Source organism: Poeciliopsis prolifica, unplaced genomic scaffold (genome assembly GCF_027474105.1).
Source record: "Poeciliopsis prolifica strain line A6 unplaced genomic scaffold, Auburn_PproV2 SCAFFOLD060, whole genome shotgun sequence".
NCBI classification, from domain to species: domain Eukaryota; kingdom Metazoa; phylum Chordata; class Actinopteri; order Cyprinodontiformes; family Poeciliidae; genus Poeciliopsis; species Poeciliopsis prolifica.
Window position 1 is genome coordinate 144,694 of NW_026562435.1, and position 25,163 is coordinate 169,856.

The following is a 25,163-nucleotide window of genomic DNA, read 5'->3' on the forward strand; positions in this document are numbered from 1 at the left end:
AATTTTAGTTGTTCAGGAAATCATAAACACAAAACACTGCCCCTACAATCGCTGCACTCCCAGGACACTAAAACAAATATCTTCATTAGATAAAAAGAAAACACAATCTCAGCTGTATTTTACAACACCAACTTTGTTGTAATTTGTAAAATCACGACATATTAAATTGTGTTCAATTGACCCTCCATGGGTTTGACACAAAGGTTAGACTTTATTGTCCATTAAACTTACATAAAATGGAAATTTATCTTTGGTAATGGCACAAAAACACACATCACAGTTGCCACAAAATTGTATTTATAATGAATAAACAAGATCTGTAAAATAAAACCAAGTCATATTACTCTACTCATGTCATTCAGTTAAATATTAAAAACCATTTAAAATTTACCATACTACTGCTAAGAGAGCACACAGAACTTCTACACTGAGTTACAATGCACTGTGTTACTGTGTGAAATTTAAAATCAGTAGAATACTACTAGCAGACTTAGAGAACACATAAGCTTATCTATTCTCAATTAATATAGTCAGATTTTTATTTAGAATATCCACAGCTGATGGAACAAATGACCGCTTGTAGCCATTCTTCCTTGCCATTGGGACTTTAAATCTAGGTCCAGATGGCAGCAACTGGAGAGCACAATGAAGAGGGTGAGTCGGGTCCAGATAGACTTGATGTGCCTTCTTTGTTAAGGCCCGCGTGTAGAAATGTGAAAGTTGCCGCTGTTTAAGTCCAATTGTGACATATGGGCATACACTACTGTGTTCTAATATTTTTTTAAGCATGTTTTACTTGAGTGACCAGGACGGCATAGTTTTAGCACAACAGCAGATGTCACTAGTGAACAATGAATGAAGCAATGAGAAATTAACCTTTGGCCAATGAAGCCTCATTGCTTCACAAGGCTTCATTGGTCATCACTAGCTGCGAGGGACAAACATCAATTCTTCCTTCCTACACATTTACCAAAAAAATATCAACAAGTGATTTTGCAATAAAGATGAAATTTGTATTTACCTTCTTTAAGACAGCAGAAAATCAGTGGTCAAATGATCATGTCACAGGAAACTGCAGAAAGCGACTTCTTTCCCTTTAGCTTTTTCATCTGAAACAAGCCTGCAAAGTGAAGGTAATGTAAGATAGGTAGGTAAGGTAATTTTATTTATATAGCACATTTTCAGCAACAAGGCAATTCAAGACAATTCAAGGGCTCCATCTTTACACACAGTGCCCTCTGATGGCCACCATGAAATCATAAATCAAACAAAAGTCCAAATAGCTATGGATCATAACAATCTTTTTATTAGGTCTTTAATTTTAAAAGAAAATAAATCAGCTTTATGGATTTTCTAGACTGACTAAATGTAATTTTAGATTAGTACTTTGAATTTTTGTTTCAGGTCAAATAAACTGACTTCCAATGTTTTCCACTTGCAGACATAACAAACAGCAGTGAGTCCAGAGGTCCTGGACTCACTGCTGCTCTGCAGCTAATAATTTGTGTTCCAGGTGGAAGAGTACACAACATGGCAGCTCTACACTCCATTACATACATTTCATGTGTTTCATAATTCAGGTTTCTCAGCTTTGGATGTCTAACTGAATTTGGTAGACCAGCATGCCGCTATGATTTTAAGTCTGTTCAGGAATCTAAATTCGTCCACATCCCTAATTAGTCTGGGCACTCTCAGCATTTCCAGATGTGCTGTTAGAGCTGGCACAGCTGTGTTTGTGATTCTGCCAGAATGCCTCTCGTTCCTTCTCTCGGTTTTCTCACAACAGCTAAATACAGTGTTTTGCAAAAGTTTGTCTCTCAGCATCTATTTTGTTCAGAAAGTGTCTGTTGTTGATGTGTTTACACTATATCCTTTACAGCAGCTTACTTGGATACTTGGATTCACAAGTTGGATATGTCTTTGCTGTTATGCAGTCATATTCTAAAGAATAGGGTATGTGTTCTGATGAGGCTCATTTGTCAGGTTAAAAGTACCTTTTGAAAATAACATCCTAATATGAGATAGGACATCAAAACATTAACAGCTGTTTTTTGGGGAAACCTTATGCACTATTTCTAAAGTGAGTCCACCTGACTCATTCTTTCCATTCGTCTTGCAACATGTCAGTTTAGAGTTCCACTCTCTTTCACTGTAAGTGCAAGTTTTAAAGTGACAAATTGAAGTGAGATGTCTGCACTTCCAAGCTTTTAACCTAAAAATGATCCATATTATAGTTGCACAGTCAGTATTTGTTATTTAGCATTTGAATGAGTTACAATTTGGAGTATGAAAGACACTAACTGGTCACACACTAACATTTAATTGAAGTTATTTTTCTTTGATTTGACTTCAAAAATTAAAATGATTACTGATCACAACCTTTCAAAATATTTTTCAGACCACATTCATAGATGACAGTTCTTCACTATCCTCCCAGTCTTTAATCATACCTTGGACGGTTCTCAACCCAAGTTTATTCATTTCTGCATCTCCTTAAATGTTTCCTCTGCTTGATGCCAGTGATTCATTCTTAAATAGACAAACATTCTCTCCATAACCAAAGGATGTTTCCTTCTACATGATTGTTTAAGAAGCGAGAAGCTAATGTTCACATCAGCTGGGATTAAATAACTCGTTACCAGCAGAAAAATAATCTCCCATTGCAGTATTTATCCATTAGGAGACTTGTAATTATTAGCTTAATTAAATTCAGGTGGGGACTGTATTTAACTTAGATAAAAAGTTAAAAGTTAGGTTTCAGTCTAATTCACCTCAGTTTAATTTCATTAGCAGTTTTCTAAATCAGTTGATATATTTAGAATTTAGAGGATCCATTTAATCAGACTCTGAATGACTCAAGTTTTGATTTAATGCTCCATGGTTAAAGGAGTATATACTGTTAATGCCCAAGTCTAGACTGTTAATAATAGTTTTTTGAGGTCAATACTGTGGAGCAGTGGTTAGTCTGTGTGTTCTCCTTTACCTCTCACACAATCACAGCTGGGAATGAACCATCATCATGTCATTTCTGTTGACAGGGTAACATTTTTACATGATTTTTGGCAATGAACTGGAATGAAGCAAAGATTAAAAAGGGCAATGAATATTGCATGGGTGTTTTTGTCCTGCAGGAGGGCGAGGAAAGGATGGTGCCCCCATAATCACTTTTCCAGAGTGCTCAAGCTTCAATGAAGTGCCAGAGGAAGATTTCCTTAATGTAGTCACCTATCTGACCAGCATACCCAGGTAAGTCCACACACAGGGAAACTCAGGACACATATGTTTGTCAAGGAGATGTCTTTACACTTTAAAACTACAGTATGCAACTTGAAAAAATGTTTTTATTGATTTATTAAATTGTTACTATGTGGTGACAGTATAACATGAAACAAATCTGTGAACAAACTGAGCTCCTCTGCCTCCTCCCTGTGGTCCTACTGCCATCTGGCGAAATACACAGCTCAGTCAGAAACAACCACTCACAGTCAAGAGGAAGGTCTAAGCACTTTCAATGATGCTTGTGTATGCACTGCTCACACTCTCTCACTTGCTCTCTGTTATGCTACAGTTCCTTCCTCACACTTGAGGCTGGAATGAATGCTCAGGCTAATTGGCATAGCCATCGTTGGCGACAGATGAACACTTTTCCTGGAATGATGGTTTCTCCACCATAATTTTTTTTTTTACATGATTTTTGGCAATGAACTGGAATGAAGCAAAGATTAAAAAGGGCAATGAATATATGGTCAAGCACATTTTGGCTCTTAGAAGTCAATGATGCGAGCAGTCTCCTCAAGAGAGTCGTTCATCATTATAAGGGGTGGGGCCACAAACTCCGCAGCATCTGAGCGTCACACCACAAGAGAGGTGGAGAGAGAGAGAAAGAAAAATTGAGAGGAAAGAGCCTTCTCCCCACATTTTACCTCTTTTGCTGCTCATTTCTCACTCCCAGGGGAAGTGATCTGCTCAGAACAGAACTTTGTTTTTATTAGCATGGCAGCTTTGTGGCCAATCACATGTGAGGATATGGGACTGTACCATTACGTGAAAACAGAAAGGGAGACAGACAGGGCACTCAGGCTTAGTCCATCTCTTCAGTCAATAGACAAAGGTAAGAAGAATGCATCGCACATAAATACATAACTGACATCTGTAAGAGAAACAGCATCTGGGAGAAGATAAAGATATATAATAATAAATTGTTATTTGTCCATTTGATAGATTTGGTTGCAGTGCGTTGTTCATTTGTTTTTAATCAAAACTTTGAAATAAAAATATACAAAAGTAAGAATGCATGCTTTCATAAGAGAAGAAATACACAAAATTAAAAAAAGTATAAGACTTCTCATATTGGGAACACTGAATACAGAAAAGACTTGTCATGCAAAACATTTCTATTTGCCAGTAAATGATGATAAATTAAGAGCCATCAGGGAGTCGGAAGAGCTGCTCTTCTTTGGTAGCTGAGCCACAGGAGCTGGCTCGCTGAAAAGAGACAAAATTCCAAACCAATAAGCTCCTTGAGCAGCACATACACAACTTGATTGACAGAGCTATGGCCTTCCTCCTTTCTGCACTGAGAACTACATATTTTGAAATAAAATATGTTAAGTGAAATTCATCCCTGTGATGGAAGATATGTGTGCCTTTTAAGGTTTTCTTTCAGAGTTCATGGCAATATTTTCCAGACTTTGGGAACATAATATACATTCCACTCTAAAGCCTTTTGTAACTCTTCTTTCCAGCTTGGATGCTGCCAGTATCGGCTTTATCATCATCATCGATCGACGTAAGGATAAATGGAGTTCAGTGAAGGCCTCTCTATCCCGGATTGCTGTGAGTTCGCCTCCAAATGCCACCTCATAAGAAACCACGTTTCTAAATGTAGTCACACTTCTGGGCAAGTTTACCACATTTACTATTAATCAAAACTGGGCTACAATGTGGACTTGATTGACATGAACCAGACTCCATTGAGCTTTCATGAGCAGAAAGTGAGGTGTGAACACAAACTGATACAAGAAACAATCAAAACAAGATGGTGACTGGAACAGACAGATAAAATGTAAAATGGAACAGCAGAGAGCTGAGACAGAATGAAGAAAAGGAAATTGGTGATATTCAAGGAAATAAACAAGAACTGGAAGGAAGTAGTTCAGAAGAAGAAAGAATAGTTCAGAGGAAAGTTGTGAGAGAGCAATTTAAAATAATATTAAAACTTAAGAATGAAGAACAGGGTAACATCAGCCCCATTGGGGTGTCAAGAGAAATAAAGAAAGTATTGGATCGGGGGTCCTTATCTGTATCCTGCTCTAACCTGTCTTTGGAGGAACCTGAAGAAAACTTTAATAAGCAGAAAGAGACTAAACAGCTCAATGACACTCCTCTGTGTGTTGTTTTCAGGGAGCATTTCCAGGAAACCTCCAGTTGGTGTTGGTGCTGAGACCTTCCAGATTCCTTCAGAGGACAATAGCTGATATAGGAATAAAGCTTCACAAGGATGACTTCAAAATGAAGGTGTGTAGATTTGTACCAAGCATTCATTTGAAAAATTTGGTTTCTGAAGTTTTTGCATTTCTTCTGTTGGTAGCTAAAAAATTAAATGAAAATAATTCTGTAAAAAAGACTTTTCACCAAATGTGATAGACTTTTCATTTTGATTTTCTGTTTTTTTTTTCCTGATTTTTATATCTAATCATTGACTGACCTGTAATACAATAGAAACAAGACTAAGCTAAATGAGCACATACCTTCTCAACTTAAAATATTTAGTTTTACTTCAAATAAGATGCTTCTTTTTTAGGTCAGAAGTACTGACCTAAAAACACATTACATTGCTGTCTTTAATTCCCAGACATAACTAAATGTACATTTTTATCATGAAGGGTAAATGCTTTTGTAGCCAAACATCTATAATGTAGCATGTGGTTCTGAACACTTGAATGATTGTAGTGCTTTTCTTTCAGATTGTTATGCTGAACTCTCTGTCAGATCTTCATGGGTATGTGGATAAAAGCCAGCTGACACAAGAGTTTGGAGGAAGTCTTGAGTACTCTCACAGCCAGTGGATACACCACCGAACTGTGAGTAAATATTGAGTATAAAATCATTTAGATTTTTATTTTCAGTTCTACTTCAGAAGTAGGTAACTAGCACAATGTCATGGTATGTTTAGTTCTTTCAACTATGGGGAACCCTTTTCAAACAATTCTCAATATTCATAGCACAAATATGTCACATATATTACATACATGGATATTTATTTAGAACATTACTTATGAGTTGGTTAATGATGAGGCTTGATTAGATTTCCAGTTTGACTGCTGGAGGGAAGTGGTATTTTGTAAACACACACAGACAACCATAGGGTGCAAAACATAGTGCAAATATTTACAAAAATATATATACAGACAAGTACTTGAAAATTTTAACAGTATAAATGTCCATTTATCTGATCCTCATTTAGCGTGAAACCTGTGATCTTTATCCTTGATCACAAATCTCTGATAATGTTCCTCTGTACTTTATTTTCCTAATAATTCCTGTATTTCTTCTTGTTTCTAATCTTGGCTTTGAGCTGTTTCTATCTACTCCTCAAAAACTCTTTGTCTAGTTCGCCAAAAGGCTCTTTTGTGTCATTTGTCAATTCCTTTGGTTCACTGGTGATTGAAGGTTTGTTGTTAGGAAAGCATCTCACTCATCTGGTGGGGATGGATTAGAATTTTATCACGTTTGGAGCTAACTTAAAGCCTGAGGTACTTTGTGAATAACTTCTCTTACCAAGGAAAAATTATAAAAAAATAGATGTCTCCAGGAGCTACTTTTCGTTTTAGAATTTTTTTTAGAATATGGGCCCTGACATTCTTCACCAACTGATTTCACATCTCTGCATCCATGTAGTGAAGGCATTATTTTCTAGTGATTCCTAATCATCAGTATTGAAGCGAGATCTTGAGTAATACCAATGCTGAAACTTCATTCACTCACTACAATAACATGTTACTACGTGGCAAAACATCTATAGACAAGTCATGATCCAATACACTTTAAAACCAATTTTCTGTTTTAGAAAGTTATAGTTGTTACTCGTGGTGAGGTAGTAGAGCAAGCTATAAACTGTGTGATATTCTGATGCTCAGTTTAATGCATATTTTTTATCTTGTGCTAAACCTAATATTTTGATAGCTCTGTGGTTATAAAGAAATTAAATGTCTTTTGGTAGGGTTAGGGTCAGCAAGTCCAATGCTTAGTTATGTCTCAGAATGTGTCTGGGTTTTTCTTTAGGCCATAGAAAACTTTGCCTTGACAGTGAAAACTACAGCGCAGATGCTGCAGAGGTTTGGGTCGGAGTTGGCAGAGATGGAGCTTCCCAATGATGTCCAAAGCACCAAAGACCTGCTCACAGCGCACACTGACAAACACAATAACCTCAAGGTCAGACAGCACGTTTAGAACATGCTAAATAATGCATGAAAATACAAATATACAAATACAACTAATGTCCTCTTAACCAATGCTATAAAATGTCCTACATGAAAAGGGAAGCAGCGAGAATGGGTAGGTGTACAAATGTTTTACAGGTTGCCTTGTTTACTATTTAAATGCTTTCATGCCTTTTAAACAGGAGGAGCTGAAGCTAGCTTTAAGACAAGGCAGTACCTTGTTTACCTGCATCAAGGACCAGACAGCCAAATTGGACAGTCACAAACTCAAGCCTGATGAGATGGAGAACCAGACAACGGTGGAAAGGTAACTGACACCTTTTATGTTGTGTTCCAATTTTTATTCTATATTTGGAAAATATACACCTTCCCAATATGCCTGGTGAAGTAGATCCTTTCTGCTGTAGACTCCTGGCCCAGCTCGATGAGACAGAGAATGCTTTCGAACAGTTCTGGTGTAAGCATCATCTAAAGTTGGAGCAGTGCCTGCAGCTGCGCCATTTTGAGCAGGATTTCAGAGAGGTAAAACCTCTGTCGGCATGGCAACCTCTGTCCAACAATCTTTGCATAATTTCTGTTCTCCCATCAAACATCTCCAAGACTGAAACTCCTGAAAGATTTGAAGAAAAGATTCCTCTCATTTTTTAAAGTTTTGTGCTTTAAGACTTTTGCAGGACAGACATTTAGAACATTTATTATATAAAAAGTGACCAAATGGTGTTTTTGTACTTATAAAAAATAACATTTTCTCCTGGATGCCTCCCTGGGGAGATTTCCGTTCCACCGGGAGGAGGCTTCCCCGGGGCCTCCTCCCGGTAGAGGGACTATGTCTCCCGGCTGGCCTGGGAACAGTATAGGGTTCCCCCAGAGGAGCTGGAAGAAATGGGAGGTCTAGGTCTCTCTTCTGAAGCTGCTACCCCCGCGACCCGACCCCGGATAAAGAGGAAGAAAATGGATGGATGGATGAAAAAATAAGTAAAGAGATTGAAATGCCTATTTGAACTGTAGTGCTTACAGCCAGGCAGACAGCATGTCAGAGAGTCATTTGATCTGGAATGCGGTCAATAAATCGAAATAGTGGAATCATGTGCACAAGTTGTACATTTACAGAATAGAGATACTTTCTGTCCATAAGGCACATTCACAAAGCAGGCCGCTCGACTGAAGGATAATTGCAGCTGGACTGGTATCGGTACTGCACAGCTCTTTACATTTTCCTCAGAGATCCAGGATGGGCAATCTGAACGCTAATAAACCACTAAAAACATTTTTATTTTGTGTGCATGTTAGCTTATTGTCTGAGGAAAAATTTGTTTCAATTTCATTGTTTACGTTTAAACAATAAAATATTACAATCATGAAAACACATTGGGTTTTAAACTTCTTGGTCTGAATAACATTGAATGTAGTCAGATTTCAGTGTATTTGATGCTTTGTAGCTTGATATTGTCCACAGGAGTTTGACTGGCTATTGCACATTTTCGCGCCAGGAAAAATGTGTGCGTGCATTTACACAAACTTTGACGCAAAGTTATTCTTTATGCATTTTTATGCATGCTGAATTGTGTGTAAAATATGGCGCTGCACATTTTTTGTGCGCATGCACACTTTACACAAGGCTCCAGATGTCTTGCAAGCATCATAGCCTGAGTAAATGGGCAACAAACTTGATATTTTTAAAATTTTTATGAATTGACATTAGAGAAAGTCAATTCAGCCCACTCATACATATAAGACATTTATGTTAACCTGTATTTTACCAAGTAAGTTGTTTGAGAACAAATTCTCATTTTCAACAACCTGTTCAAATAAGAATAGGAGATCCTTGAACACTTTTCATGAATCTCTTCTAACCTTTCTTATTCAGGTTAAAGTGACTCTGGACACACGGATGGACTCCCTTAAAGGCCTTTCTGATGCTGGAGATTGTGTGGCCAGAGTGGAACATCTGCTAAAGGAGCTCAAAACACTTGAGGAAAAGGTTCAGGTCTGTCAACGGAAATGGACACAAACGTAAAACACTACACCAACATGCTTTTCTTTCTCTCTTCTACTAACAGTCTTTTAAAATAAGTCCTTTTTTTAAGGGGGTTCTGATGATGAGCCCATCACAGATACATTAAAAAATCTGTTCCATATTAGGTCTATGCAAAAAAGATGTGGATGTACAGAAGTTAGCATATGGTCATGTCAAGCTTATGGTTATAACACATTTTAGTAAAACTTCAGTTCAAAGTGCTTTACATCATCAAAGCATCAATAAGTCACTAAATATGAAAGAGTAAAGCATTTTGACAAATGCCATCATCAAGCAAATGTATTGATCAATGTTCCAGTTATCAATCAAATGCAATTCTAAACAGGTGGGTTTTTCAGTGTTTCAGTTGTTTTGCAGTTTTCTGGAAGTTTGTTCCAGATTTGTGGTGCATAGAAGCTGAATGGTGCTTCTCCATATTTGTTTCTGGTTCTGGATGCAGAGCAGAACCAGAACCAGAAGACTTGAGAGGTCTGGAAGGTTGATACAAAAGCAGCAGATCTTTATTGTGTTGTGGTGCTAAGTTGTTCAGTATTTTATGGTCTGTTCTCTGAGCTCTAGGAAGCCATGGAAGGATTTAGAACTAGGGTGTTGTGCTTTATCTTCCAGGTTTTGAACATTTGTCCAACATGTCAGTGGAGTTAAAACTACTTTAATTTTCATTAGCATTATTCCAAAACCCCAGAAATAAATGTTTACAATTTTTTTTTGTAAAATTGTCAGTTAACAATAATTGCTATATTTCTGACTTTACTTATTTTTATAGCCCACACTAGAAAAGGCCCAGCTCCATGCCATACATGGTGACCAGCTCATCCAAAGTGACCACTACGCCGTGGACTCCATCCGGCCGAAGTGTGTAGAGCTCCGGCGGATCTGCGATGATTTCAGCAACGAAGCCAAGAAGAAGTCTGATGTCTTATCTAAGTCTTTGCATGTGCACATGGGCATTGAGAAGGTATGGCTGTGAAACGGTTGATGCATTTTGGAAACATCAGTCTCAGAAAACAAATCAGATGTTTGGTTTAATGCCTTCTTTAATTAGTCCAGACACAAGGCTTGAAAATGACTGCTAGAGAAAATGTTCAGAACACAGACATTTTAACTCAAACTGAAGACATTCATACAGAAATTCCACTAGTCTAATTTAGTGCGGAAATTTATATGTGGGACGCCTGGTTGGATTCAAGTCTGACATGTTCATGTGTAAGATTAGCCTGTAGTTCTGTAGTAGTGATTCGTCAATAATATTTGCTTATTGTCTTAGAAACATGACAATGGCACCAAAACTGGGCCACATCTACCCTGTTGGTATTTTTGTGTGTGCAGGTTAATCAGTGGTGTGAGTCTGGCATCTACCTACTGGCTTCCCAAGCTGTGGATAAATGTCAGTCACAGGAAGGGGCAGAATCAGCTTTAACAGACATTGAAAATTTCTTGGTGTCGGCAGAAAAGAACCATGTGACAGAACTGAGGAACCTCCACAACCAGTATGAGGTTGTCCTGTCAGAGGATGTAAAGGTGCAGTGCACAGAAAGCTGTTAGTTAAATTTTGAATAGAAATAATGTTGAGACATTTGATTTTAATGTACATTTGCAGGGCAGTGTCCTGAAAGCACTGAAGCGACTGGAGGATGTTCAAGAGATGTTTGAGAAGCGACGTGTTAGCCTGAAGAGGTTGTCATCCAAACAGACCAGACCCATTCAGCCGGTGGCCCCACGGCCCGAGTCGTCTCCTAAACGCCCCACACCAAAGAACCCTGCCCGGACCTCTGGGGGCCAGCAGCGTGAGTGGGACATGTTTCAATTCAACGGAGTCATGCAAATGAATAGAAAATCTGTCTATGAGATTCAGATCATTTAAAAGTTTACTGCCCTAGAGTGTAAACTTATACAGACTGAATTTGAATTAGGCTAATTGATACTCTTATTGTACTTCAGCACCATGAGTTCAACCAAAGCTTGAATACAATTAAGGCTATGCGTGATTAAGTATGTAATTTATTTTTTTGTTCATTTAATTTCAGCCTTAGTGAGAAAGTTCTCTGATAACTCAAACGGTGGCAAGCAGCCAGCTGAAGCAGATCCTAACAAGAAGAAGAACATACGCAAGACCAAGGGCATCAAGGTACTTCATCACTTACAGTACACAGCTTCCCATGATGCAACAAAACAGAATAGATAACAATGATATTGACCTTAATTTTGATTTATGCTTCACTCATGCAAGCATAGATCTTTGTGGCACTACAAGGTCAAATGACGTCATTTTAGCAACCACATCCCACACACACACAAATACTCACACACATATATACATATGAAATCTAGGAGAAGGCCAAGATTTTATCCAAGAATTTAACACATCTTCTAAACATAAAAAAATCCCATACTGGTAAAAGTTCAATCCATAACTATGTGTAAGTATTTGTGTGTTTATATGTCTCCCAGATTGAGGTGATGCATGAGGAAAGCCAGGGAGGCTCTACCCATGTTGTTATATCAAACGAGAGTGAGGAGAGCCTGTCCAATAGACGCAGGTAAGAAGAAACGCTCTGTCAGCATGCACTCCATTGACCCCAGGTCCTGATGTCATCAGACCATCATATTAAAGAAGACAAAATTCAAACTTTCTAACAATATTTTTTAAGAAAAAACTTTTCCAAGTCACACAGATATATTACTCAGTCAAAATACACACACTCTTTGAAGGGTAATGGGAGGATGTTTACTGGTTTAGGTGTCAGTTTCTTTAAAGTCAACTAAAAATACCCCCAAACCTGACAAACAATGACAAAACCCAAAGAATTACAATAAATTTCTAGTAAGAAATAAATTAAAAGCAAAAATGTCTTCCCCCGCTGTTGCTCATCCCTCGAGGCCAGTCTTACACAGTGGTGCCCAGATCACAGTGGACCCCAGATCACTGGGTTGTGTGTGGGGGCCCCCTAGTGGTCCGTGAGGTTCTGCATGAAAACAACTGTTTATTGGCTGTGATGTGAGCTCAAAGTGCGATGCTGCAGCTAGTTTACCAAAGAATTGTGTCTAAAAATAATAATGGATGAATGGCTTAAAAGGGTCACTAAAAGTAAAACCTGAAGATACTGTTGAAACGTTTCTCAGGGTGACTTGCAGGGCTTGGTTTTTGAACTCTTATTACAACACACAGCAATAGATCTACGTTGCTGTGTTGAATGTCATGACTGACAAGGCGGTGAGCAGAGCTGTGCCCCCCGCTGGCTATGTTGACTATCTACTGGCTGAAAGAAACTGTTCTTTTTTGCCATAGCAACCCAAGTCTATATTTCATTTATTATGCTTCGAAATGATAAATGGCTCTTAAAAAGTATTAGTGCTCACATTTTCAAAGAACCTTTTTGATTTCCATGTATTTTCTATCATTGAAAAGATAAGATTTCACATTTTCTAATATTAGACATTATTGTTGGTTATGCAGAGCTAAAACTTATCAGCAGCTTGTGTGAATCACAGTTGTTAGAATTGTTTTCATGACTACACATTAAGGGCTGAAAGCTGTTCAAATAAGCATAGCAACATATAAGGTAAGGTTTCTTATCACTCAAAAGTAGGACACACTTGCACAGGAAATCTGTGGTCTTTATTGCATGACAATGTGTAGACAACTCAGTTAGCACAAACATGATTAAAAACCCAAAGAACCACTATTTTCGTTTTTTGTATTATCAACTATTGACCAATGTTTCAGAGATCATTTATGTAAAAGCAGCAGTACAGGAATAGGTGTTCTGGTAATACGGACGACACAGTAGCATCATCCTAATAGCTGTGCAGTACAGATTACCCAAAAATCCCCTGGAGTTGTTGGTTGCTGGAAAATCTATGGCTGCTCGCCACAGTGAGCGCAGATCTGTGGAGTGACCATGTGATGTAATCATGTGATCATAGATACAGGGGTGGTACGGAGCCTTCCCCTCCCCTGAAAAGTATTCATACTGCATGGGAAACACCCCCATAGCTTTGGCACACATTCCCATAAAGACATCGTCAATGTACAGTGAAGAGTTAAGCACTAGTGTGGCGTGGTAGATCTTTGCAGCCACATTCCCTGAAACTATGTACCCTGCTCCAGCTGTGTAATCTGGGTACGAAGGCCAGGGGTACAAATCATATGGGACAAAATATTTGCTGCCTTTCCAACGAACTGGAGGAGCTCCTTTGTGAACCCAAAGGTTCTTTGTACCTGGTTGGCTAACCAGAAGATGTTGCAAGTACCTCACCAAGTTTGGCATATGAACAAAAATATCATCATCTGCTGTCATGAGAAAGCGTGCCTGCGAGCAGTAAATTTGGCTCCAGTGGAATTGCATGATCAGTTTGGTGGTCAGGTTGTGAAATGTGTCAATAAAGTCCTGCTGGATCAGGTCTCCATAGGTCTTGTCTTCCTGCTGCAGGGCATGTTGGAGGCGGAACCTCTGAGCAACACCTGAATAAACGCCCATAACAAACAGAAGCCTCAGACTCACCCCCAGCTCTGACCAGACAAAGCTCTCATTACCCCACGTCTCCCTGTTGGCCTGGCGCTGCTCAAAGTTCTCTGGGGAGGATTTCACAAACAAAAGCAAAAGAACATCATCCCAGTCTTTGCCATTTTCAGCTCTACATTTGTTGGGGTGGTTAATCAGGTATGGATAGGTCACAGAGCGACTTCCCACGTTGCCAGAGCTAGAAGTGGCATTGAGGAAGTTGTACCTGTTGATCAGGTAACGGTATGAATAAGATCTCATGTGGCTCACAACATGAAGCTCCAAATCCTCCCAGCAGACCACAAAGCACTGTGGCTGTGGTCAGCAGGTGCACACATGAATGGATGCGTCGAAAATTCATGTACATTATGACTACATATATTTGAACATCAGCAGCACATTATTCACTGTTGTTTATAATTTTATGTCTTCTGTCTCTTTTTCTTTTACCTTTTTTTCTTTCTGTTCCTCCAACTACAAAGTGCTGTCATGTCCAGCAGGCTTTTTTCAGGTTCTTTAGCATAGTGCTTTCTCCATATTTTCTGGATTGCATGCAGAAACAGTAGTGCACCATCATGGTGAAACCAGATCTCAGCAGAGTTTAACTTCCCTCCTTCAGCAAACAAAAGGCAGCATGCTGCCTGTTTCTTTTCTCCTTAAAGATCTGCGCTGGTTTCATTTCTCCACTTTCTTGTTCTTCAACCACTCGGGTTACAGAAATACTTGGAACTGGAGCGACCATAAAACACCTGGAAAAATACAGAAGTAATTAGATTTTGAATCATATTCTTTAACAGGAACATTCATTGACATTTGATTTAAATAAGAAACAGAAGGAAATCTGATGGATATTTATTAACTAAGTATCAATAAACCACCCATACAGATACATCATTAAACAAAAAGAGGAAATGTTCTTATTTAAAGATCATTTTTATTACTCTTTTATAAGCCAAGCAGTCAGTAATGATCAAGCTGATTAGATTTTCTGAATATAGTCTTCTTAATGCTTGCATATTTTTCCTATTGAATCAATGTAGTCAGCTACTGTCAAAGTTTAAAAATTTTACATGTTTGTTCTGAGTAAGAAACAGAGAAAGAAAAACTCAACTCTAGACTAAAAAATGATTTACTGACAAAGAATGTTTGTTTCAAAAAGTCTTTTCAACATTCTACTGTTAAAAGACTTAGGTGATTGTTTTGATTAAGGAAACATGGAATAAGGCTGCTGGCACCCATGTTTACTGGGGTACCAAGAATTGATGTAAATGCTGCATTCTGGTTTGTATTGAGAACCAGATTACATAATTTTTTTTTTCTGTGCAATTACATATTTGTATATTTTTCTTACAATCAATGCTATAGCTTATATAATGTATCTCAGAATAAATCATGATGATGGAATTGAAACGTTTTCTTTTTCTCACATGCCTTTCCTAACCAGTTAAGTAGATTTGTGGGGAAAATGTACTCAAAGAAGGAAGTCACTTCAAAATAATATTATTTAGAAGTCACACTAAAAACACAACATAGTTTATTGTACTTTTAAATAAAAAATGAGCAAAGGTAAATAACATAAAGACAAAAGAAGACATGCACAAAATATGACTGTTTAAAATATTATTTTCAAACTCCTAAATAATACATTTACAAGGAAACAAAGACAAACTTAAACTCTAACTAATATGGTTTAGAAGACAATAGTATTTTAATCTTAAAAGGAAATAGTTCTTGACCAATTCCCTGGTAAGTCAACATACATAGGTGTAGACCCAGATGTTTGTTCCCGGATAGATGAAAACTGTTTAGAATACAAAAACAAGTAAATTCAAATGAAAATATTACATGTTTGCACATTAGGATGGTTTAGAGCAGTGTTCTCACAGAGCCAGACTAGTTATTTGTCTCTGACATCAAGACAAGTCAGCAGGCACATGAGACTCAGGAGGATCCCAGTGCAGCAAACCAGTTTGGCTTACCTGCATGAAGAGGCAGTCCCTTTACCTCATCCAGCATTAGAATACAGAGAGCTGAACCCAATCACTGGAGTCATGTAACAGTCCCAGTTGTGTCTGCGTGTTTAATCCTCTCCAGGCAGATGTTGCAGCTTTGCAACAGCTCAGTGCTACTTAGCGAGTCTTTGCAAGTAATTTGAGCCTGAGAGGGTTAAAGATCGACTCGTCTCCTCTTGCTTGGGCTGATATTTGGGCTTACATTATGACTCAGTCCTGAATGAATCCCTCTCTGCTTGGGTTTGGTTTCATGTAACATTTAAGGTCTGTAAAGAAATGATAAAACTTTGTAAAAACTGCCAGCATTTGGAGCAACACTTTAAAGCACACATTGGCTCAGATGACATGGCCTGTGTCAGATGATCATAAAAAGTAGGTTGGTAAGAAATTGGATGGTCATGGCGTTCACTCATCACTTTAATATCGATACACCAGACTAGTAGACCATGGGCTAAAATTTCAAGGTTCATTTTTAAAAATGTATTTAATGATTTGCTTTTTTTAACTAGCACTTACTTTTAGAAACCTTGATAAAATATTAATTTTTATACTTTAGGTAAAAGATTGATTGAATCCAGGTTACAAAGGATGCTATAAAAGTGTCAGGAAAGGGACAGAAAGAAATTCCCTCAGTAGCTGCAATTCCATTAACCATAGAATTGTGCAAATTGAAATTTCAAAAATGAATTTGCTCTATAGAAACATTCCAATTTTGAAAAAACTCTGTTTTTGCACCAGGATGAGGTGGTTTTTCAGCTGTGTCAAAATAGATACATTTTGGTGATAGATAGATAGACTTTTTACTGCATCACATGAGTCATGGTCAGCTGGATATTATTGGTTTGTAGTTATTATTAGGGGGGTTTTTTGGTTCAAGACAGTGTGCAGCTGGCTCCACCAGAGCTCCCACAGCATCACATATTTCATAAAAAGTTGTGTGACATTTGAATGTGTTGAATCTTCTGTAAGTAGCTGCTCCTAATAAGGGGCTTCTTTTAAATTAAAATATGAGTCAAAATATGAGTTTAAAACTGGAGAGCAGCCAGTTGGCTGCTCATTATAATGTTCTATGATGAGCTCAAAGTCCAAACAGTATTTTAACCAAAAATCAACGGTGCTTATCCGTGAAAGAAGACCTCTGCCAGTGAAAGACAGTGGTGTCAGGATCTTGCACTGGGGTTGCTTTTCTTCAGCAAGAATGTTTTCTGTATGTCACTTTTGGCCCAAAACCTTCTGATGTGAGTTCAAAATTTGGGGATCAAGATTATTCTCTTCTCTAGCATCTCAGTGGGATCACACTTATTTTTATTTTCTTGGTTTTGTTTCTGTTTCTCTTTGCTTATTTTTAGTTGAATTGCGGAGGACATGAGTCAGTATTTTTGTAAAAAGCACAAATTAACAAAAAACTAAATGTTTCTGGTTGTATTTTTGAATAAACCTTGGCATTGTTGCAAGGCTTTTTAGAGCCACTGTACGATCCAAAAAGTGAGTGATATTCAGCAATCAAACATAAATACAAAAATATGTATCTGGGGAAAACAAGGCATCACAATGACACCACCTCCAAACACACAAGCTACTCTGTAAAGGTGTTAAAGACAGGTGATCCTTGCTTAACGGTGGAAATTACGGTACTCACAGCCGGGCCAACTCCATGTGAGCATACAGACAGAGAGGATGATCAGCTTCCTGTTTCTTTGTGCCATGGGTAGAACATGTTTTGACACCTTCTCTGTTCTCTTTCCTCTGAAATTGTTTGAGCTCTCACGATGCCGGTCTTCCTGTTGGTTATTGATATATTGCTCACTGCCAGTGCTGCACCGTGTGAGGTCCTGAGCTGGCAGCAGCACCTCACACGTGCAGGGTGTCAGACCTGCACGTTTTCTTTTTGTTCTTTTGTCTGTCACTGAGCCAGAGTTGGGCACGGTGTAAAAACTGTCCATGCAGTGATGGCATGCACTAGTCCTGGTATTTGGGATATGCTGCGTTTATTTGGAGCAATTTGGACTGCAACAAATCATCTTCAGTGCAAAAAATCTGAAAGACTTCAAGTTGTCTCAGCAGAACTCCATACTTGAATTGAATTAAGATATGAATCAAGAGATTCCTTAAGTCATTTATTAAGATATCTTAAGATATTGCTTAAGAATTATATCTTAAGAATTACCTGAAGAATTATAATTATTTTGTGTTTGTTAAAACACAAAAAGCAAAGACAGGTCAACCCCTGATAGAACTACTGGTATTCTACACTGATTATAGACACCCAACTTTGCTTTTTTATACTTTTCTCTTATTTTTGACAACAAGAATGGAAGGTCAGCAGTTATGGGCTAGTCAGGAACTCATACTCTTTCCACAAATTTTTATGTCAGACAAAGATAACCTTAAAATGTGATTTACTATGAAAAAAATTTATCCAAAAAACCCAGTCATATGTGTAAAAGTAATTCCCTACAAATCTAGTAATTGGTTGCTTCACCCTCAGCAGTAAAAACCTTGTCATCCTCTGAGCTGGATGACAAGTTGAGGACGTAATGGGGACATCTAAATCAGGGATATGTCTAAGTCATGCAGGACAGCAGGCCAATCATAATGTTAAACAGAAAAAATCAAGGTTTCATAAGTTACAGACAGTCTTCAGTGTTCTTGAATTTGTCTATGCACCACATGTAACAGAACACATACTTTGCAAAAAAGTAAAACTTTTGTTTCATAACTTGGAATCATCAAAATATTTTTTGACAAATGTTGGGACTTTGAATGATGTTTTGGTCAGCAGTGGTTTTGGCTTAGAACCGTTGGACACTGACTTTAACTTGATGAAGTGAGGTCTCGAGAGCTTGAGATATTGGTAGATTCTTTTCTGTATAAAGTGAACTCTTAGCAGAATGTTATTTGAAGCACAGGGCTGCTGCTTAAGGAATATTCTGCTGGAAACCACCACAGAAATGGCACACATAACTATAAGCATCAAACTTAAAACCATGTGCCAGTTGGAAACTGGACATTGTGTGTGTCACACAGCATATTTCTGTTTAGTTTGGATTTCTACTGACTCTAAAACCTAAATAGTGCTTCTCAAATGTAAGCAGAACTATAAAGATGATTTTTCAGTTAACATATTTAAGCACATTCAGCTCTTATGAAACAGACTGAACAGTTACTACAACCTCTTACTGTCTTCGGTTATTATAGGACATTTGCCGTCTAATTAAATTTGATCAAATAAATATGTTTGTTTCAAAGTTATATACTTTGCTAAACATGGAGCAAATAAGATATTTTACTTAGTTTGGATAATGGATCTGCATGTTGTTATCTGAGAGGATATTATAGAGCTTAATATCTCTGCTAAACTCTGGGAACTCTGAAGACTTTTTTTTATCCCTGAGGGTGAAGCTTGTTCACAATAAGCCTTACTCACCTCTATGAAGTTTTCCATCTGTCAGTACTTTGTACATTTGATAATCAGACATGTTTTGACTTACCGGGCTACTTTGTGGTCTCGTCTTTGACTGAGTTCAAGTTAAGATCCAACGTTCCACGCCCTTATCTGTTCATCTCAGTTCAGCACTTATCTGTCTGTGAAAACTCCTATTTCTTCTTTATCCAATCTGATGCTCATTGAACTTCACACCTAAACACTCCTCTGCTCCAGTTTAGCTGAATAAACTATGAACTGTTGTTTTAAACTACCCTGGGAAAGTTTTTTTTTTATTATTGGCTCATGGGAGAGTGGGAGGAGACACTTCGTTATCTCATTTGGCTTGTGGTTTAAAGCTCCATATTCTTCTTACAAAGTCAAGACGATCAGGTTTCTTCTGCATTTACAGACAAACAAATAAGGTAATAAGGAGAATAAAAAAATAACACTCACAGAATATTCTGGTCTTACTAAAGAAGTGTTTCCATGTTGATGTTTGATCCCATTCTTTATCTGGGGAATCCAGATAAAGAATTGGATCATAAACAAAATATTTCAACAATGATGAGTACACACCTAATGGAAGCACTGCAAAGATTTTCAAAACACTATTTCTGGACTGAACAATCCTCCAGCTCTAAGAAATTTTTGCAGGGGATGTGACTGAACAGAAAAAGTTAAGCTTGTTTCTAGTTCAGACACAGTACATTAATGAGAAATTAGGTTCTTCTTGTGCAGTACTATGCATTCATGTTAGAAATCCATCTTGTATTTGTTGAAAACTATCATCATATTTTCATACAAAAATTCACACTTGAAAACAAAGTCTCAGATTTTCAGTTAACTAATTCCTTTATTAGTCAATCACATACACAGTGTAAAGATTTTCCAAGCTGTGCTGCATAATAAAACTTGTTTTGCTGTCAAGACAATCAGGTGAAGGCCTTCACATCAAATAAAGGTTTAGAGTGGCACTCTTTGCTAGTTTTTGTTGTTGTCTTAGTTGTTGATTTAATTCCTTACACACTTCTGATTTTAAAACACAATATTTTGTAAATTCTCTGTTCTAGATGATTTCTTGTTTTTGGAAGATGAAGTCACTCATCTTACTACATCAGTCCTTCTGATGTAGAAGAACTGAATTTATGTAGCACTTCTAGTCATGCTAACCACTCAAATTGCTACCAAAACCACATTCACTCAGGTGTGACCACATTCATGCAATGACATACACATCACTAGGTAACATGGGGTAGAATGCCTTGCTGAGGAGTTCATTGACATGTGACAAGAGAAAGCTGGAATCAAATACACAACTCTGATTGTAAAAAACTACTCTGATTAATAGTCAGCTCATAAACATTTCTTCAAACAATTAATTATTTTCTAGGTTGTACTATAAGAACAAACTCCTGTAGCTATTTACTCCTGTCATTTATTTTGATAGTGAAAGGGTAAACAATGTAAGATTTGCTTTAGTTTCATGCTAGTTGACCCAGAATAAGTTCACAAATAAACTTTCGAATTTTGAGTGATCTATCTCTTACAGGGGTGCTGCTTACTGTGCTTATTGGTATTTTGTTTTTCTTTGCAGACACATAATGATGGAGCTGATTGAATCAGAAAGAATTTATGTGGAGGAATTACAGAGCATCATGGAGGTACAGTATATGTACATTCTCAGCAATGCCTTTTTGTTTCCTTATATCCAAGTAGATGCTGTCAGGATCTTGGGTTGCTTTGGAGTTTGATTTATTGATTCTAGTTTCATTATTATTCTGTGTTCCTTAGGCTCTTTCATAAGATCAGCCTGGTTTAGATTTACCTCAGTCAGTTCTTGTGTCTAGTTTATTAGGTTTGATTATTTCTTGTGTCTCTCTCTCTCCCAATCTGTTTATATGACACATGTTATCAATCAAAAAGTAGTATAAAATCAAGAAAATTATGGAAAATCCTGGGCATTGTACTCATGTAAATTAGGGTAAAACTTTTGGTCACGGTGTCACATTAGATTTATCATGCGGCCACACCCACTGGCCAGCGGTCTAAGTAACAGACCGCCAACTCTTTTATCTCTGGGTAAGGTTTCATGTTGATTTGGTCAACATAAAACTTTTTGAGTTTTAAGTGTTGTTGCAGACCAGGGATCAGTGACTTTGAAGGAGATACGACAGTTTAAATTTCATGGTGAATAATCATACTTTCAAGCCTGGCTACACCTGTTAGACATGCATAAAAAATTAGTATATTGATGTCTTCAGATCCACCATGCATTGTGAGTAAAACTTGCTAACTTTCTAGTCGATCAATTAAAACCTCTAGTAGGAGCACAGGTAAAAGAGAGGTTAAAGTAGGCATTGGGTCGCTTAATAAATTTCTTAAAATTTCATCTACCTTACCAAAGTAAGGTAGATGAAGAGGGTGTTCTGAAAATGTGGAGTGATTTCTAATGCAAATTTTATGTTGCATTCACATACAGTAGTATGTGCATGTGCAAAATCAGGTGAGTTTTGTATATGTATAGGCCTCCAAAAAGCTACTTGAATTTGGAAGCTCACTACAATAGAGTCACATTCACCCACCCGACTCCCTCCACAGTCAGATAACAAGCTGGCAACAGCTGATAGGATGTGAGGAATGTGCTGGAATAAGTCCCACAGCAACTCCAAACTAATAACTTCTCATAGCTAACATCAACTGCTATTTTCCTTGTTAAGCAACCTACTGTAGGACTAGCCTGGCCAGTTGCAAACTTCTGCCCAGGTTCCTCTTGAAAATGAAATCTATATCTCAACAGTGTTTACCTGGTTACATAAAGGAAATAAAATAAAATAAATTGCCTTCCTGTGCAATTCTGTTTGATTATAGTCTGTTTGTTGTTTTGAAACTACAAGAGTCCTCACCTCCAGGAAATAATTGTTTAAAAGTAGACTAGACTCTGGACCCTTTGGATGAAGCAACTAGTTTAGAACAAAGAGCTGGATTTTACCAGGCTATTACAGGCCTGGTCAGGATGGTTTTGGCTCAGGTCAGTATGTCCCAGTCTACCCAACACCTAAAGAATACCTTAAATGTCATTCCAACAAAGGGAGACTCTTGACTTTTACATTTGTTATAGAGACTGATGGAAAACCTAATTTGCCTTCATTGACTACTTTTTCCTTCATTTTCTTCTGTTTATCTCTGTGCCTGCTCCACAGGGCTATGTTGCTGAGCTGAAGAACTCGGGGCTCTGCCACCTCATCCCCCCCACGCTAGAGAATAAGCAAGACGTGCTGTTTGGCAATCTGCCAGAAATATATGATTTTCATAACAAGTAGGTCAAAGTAGGTCTTTGTGTTGGTATATTCTGATGTAAGTTGGCAGGGTTGTGAACACATATCACAGGGAAGACAAGGAAACCATTTATTTGGTTAGTAAGATAGCTATGTGTGATTTTGTATATGCTTGTGCTTTGAAAATTTTCAGGCATCTGGGAAGTAGCTTATCTTACAAATTTATGATGGAAATGTTTTGTGATTATGGCTTGTGAGTACATTACTTTATCCACTGTCAATACTCACCTATCATTGTAGAAGAGTACAATGCCTATCTCCAGTAGTTATTGAGCAAGAAGGGGGTTCACTATAGATAGATGACCAGTCCATTACAAGGCAATACAGACGTTCAAAAGAAAAAAACAAACATGCATGTACTCACTGCTAAGGACAATTGAGAGTCAACAATTATCATGGCATCTGAAATGTCCAATTACATCATTTTAAAAAAGTGATGTAAGATGTACATATTGACTGTCAAGTGAAATCTGGAACAGCCTTTTCTCTGATAGTTTTGTACTCTGGAGCTGACAACATAGAGGAAGTGGACACAAAAATCTGTGAGGGATGACAGAGTCCCTGCTCGAAATTCCGTGAAAGAAGTTCAATGGAAGTCCATTGAAAGGCTGTTAACACTGTTGTAAATTGTGTGATTGTGAGTGAGAATAAAAATACCAGTAGGTATTTTGTTCCATATCGCACAATACGGGTAAAACCAGTAAACCTTTTGTGGATACAAAGGCAAGAACCTCCCACTTGACTGAAGACTGCTCCAAAAGCAGGAAGTGGACTACAGCACTGGGCATTTTGGGTAAATGCCACTAAAACAATTGTCTTGTGGTCTTTTCCTAAAGACCAAATAGAAACTACAACCGCTAAAATCTGACACCACTCCATTTTTGTCCTCATTTATTGAAGAATATCATTGCATTCAGTATCTTCAATGTTTTTTGAGTTGTTTCTTTCAGTAGTTTTTGGTGATAAGCTGCCACAGGCAAGGAAGTGAACAGGTTGCTCAATATCATATTTTCCCATCTGCCAACGGAACCAGCATCAAGGATCATGATAGAATCGCAAGTATTTTATAAGGACACATAACCAGGACAAAGTCATGAATGAATGAATGAATGAATGAATGTGCAACAGGTTTAGGTTTAGATAAGTTAAAACCAGATAAAATTTATTTGGAGAACTACTTTAAAATGATGATTTCTGAAACTGTTAAGTCAACCTCAACATCCTCTGTTTAAAATTAGTGTTTAAAACATATTTTAACTGTGCAAATGTGATTCTGATTTTCAGCATATGCATTCATGAAGATCGGTCTGATAAGAGCCTGTATAATAGCAGGAATTTAGTTTGGTCTGTGTTTTGTCTGCAGAACATTCCTCATGGAGTTGGAGAACTGTGCAGAGAATCCAGAACTGGTTGGAACCTGTTTTCTGAAGAGGGTGAGTTGATGAACAGATTCAAACACTGTAGCAATAGATTTGGCATGGAAGATTTGGTAATAAATAGAAGCATAAACTGGAACCAGATGAACATTGCTATGCACAATGAAAAACATGGCATACTCAAGTTCCTGCACAGCTGAGCTGAAATATTACTTCCAGTAACAAAAATATTCAAATCCATTTTACTCAAAATAACCTCGTCTCTTACATTAAACACGTACATTACTCACATTACTTGAGTTGAGATGTGTGTCATATGCTTGTAGAAACAGAACATTTGGAAGACAAACGAAGGATAAGATTTTATTTTAATTCAGAGATGGACTAAAAATGGGCGATGGAGCTATCATGGGGTGATGTTTGTAAAATTTCAGTCAAAAATTAACAGCAATAAGCCAGGTGATTTGTGATAGACTGTGATAGACTAGGATTTGAAAGGAATCATGTGCATGCAGGCACATCCAACTGATCAAGATGTAAATTAGAAACTTGCAGAATTTCCTTCACTTTAAACAAAATCAGTAAGAATGCTCACCCTTTTTTCAGGTAAAGGCATACATGACACATGAATATTTATTGAAAACGCATAACTCATCAATTACATCATTCTGGAAGCTTCCTGCACAGCTGAGCTGAAACATTACTTCCAGTAACAAAAATATTCAAATCCATTTTACTCAAAATAACCGTCTTGTACCTTTCTGAGGCCAAACATGTACATTATTTGAGTTGAATGAACAGTTTAGTGAGACTTAAGTAAAAGATACAAACCTAATTTAAGAAAGAATAGGTAATAGAGTGAATAAACTGCTTGCATAAATGATTCACTTCAGTTTTTGCTTATGTTACCTCTTCATCATTGTTTCTTTTTCTCTTTTTCTTTCCATCATTTCATCTTAAAACAGGACGAGATGTTTTAATGAGAATGCAGACGCTTGCTAATAGGTCTGCAGTAACTTCTACAGTCATTG

The 25,163-nt window shown here is 37.5% G+C and overlaps 2 protein-coding genes across 4 annotated transcripts in view; one reads left to right on the forward strand and one right to left on the reverse strand.

Moving 5' to 3' along the window:
* mcf2l2 (MCF.2 cell line derived transforming sequence-like 2) overlaps positions 1–25,163 on the forward strand; it is a 73,381-nt gene that overhangs the window by 12,963 nt on the left and 35,255 nt on the right. For all 3 annotated transcript variants that reach the window (XM_055060462.1, XM_055060465.1, XM_055060464.1), the window contains exons 3-18: positions 3,132–3,246; positions 4,746–4,836; positions 5,404–5,517; positions 5,967–6,083; positions 7,285–7,434; positions 7,625–7,749; positions 7,850–7,964; positions 9,310–9,429; positions 10,244–10,435; positions 10,807–10,998; positions 11,078–11,264; positions 11,505–11,605; positions 11,929–12,017; positions 21,016–21,082; positions 22,622–22,737; positions 24,120–24,189. In XM_055060462.1, the coding sequence (XP_054916437.1) occupies positions 3,132–3,246; positions 4,746–4,836; positions 5,404–5,517; positions 5,967–6,083; positions 7,285–7,434; positions 7,625–7,749; positions 7,850–7,964; positions 9,310–9,429; positions 10,244–10,435; positions 10,807–10,998; positions 11,078–11,264; positions 11,505–11,605; positions 11,929–12,017; positions 21,016–21,082; positions 22,622–22,737; positions 24,120–24,189 (1,961 nt within the window). The remainder of the gene's footprint in view (positions 1–3,131; positions 3,247–4,745; positions 4,837–5,403; positions 5,518–5,966; positions 6,084–7,284; positions 7,435–7,624; positions 7,750–7,849; positions 7,965–9,309; positions 9,430–10,243; positions 10,436–10,806; positions 10,999–11,077; positions 11,265–11,504; positions 11,606–11,928; positions 12,018–21,015; positions 21,083–22,621; positions 22,738–24,119; positions 24,190–25,163) is intronic.
* Positions 13,078–19,626, reverse strand: b3gnt5a (UDP-GlcNAc:betaGal beta-1,3-N-acetylglucosaminyltransferase 5a). The gene is given in 3 exon segments (XM_055060466.1): positions 13,078–14,286; positions 14,288–14,731; positions 19,486–19,626. Coding segments are annotated over 2 exon segments (1,137 nt in total). The 5' UTR covers positions 14,350–14,731; positions 19,486–19,626; the 3' UTR covers positions 13,078–13,211.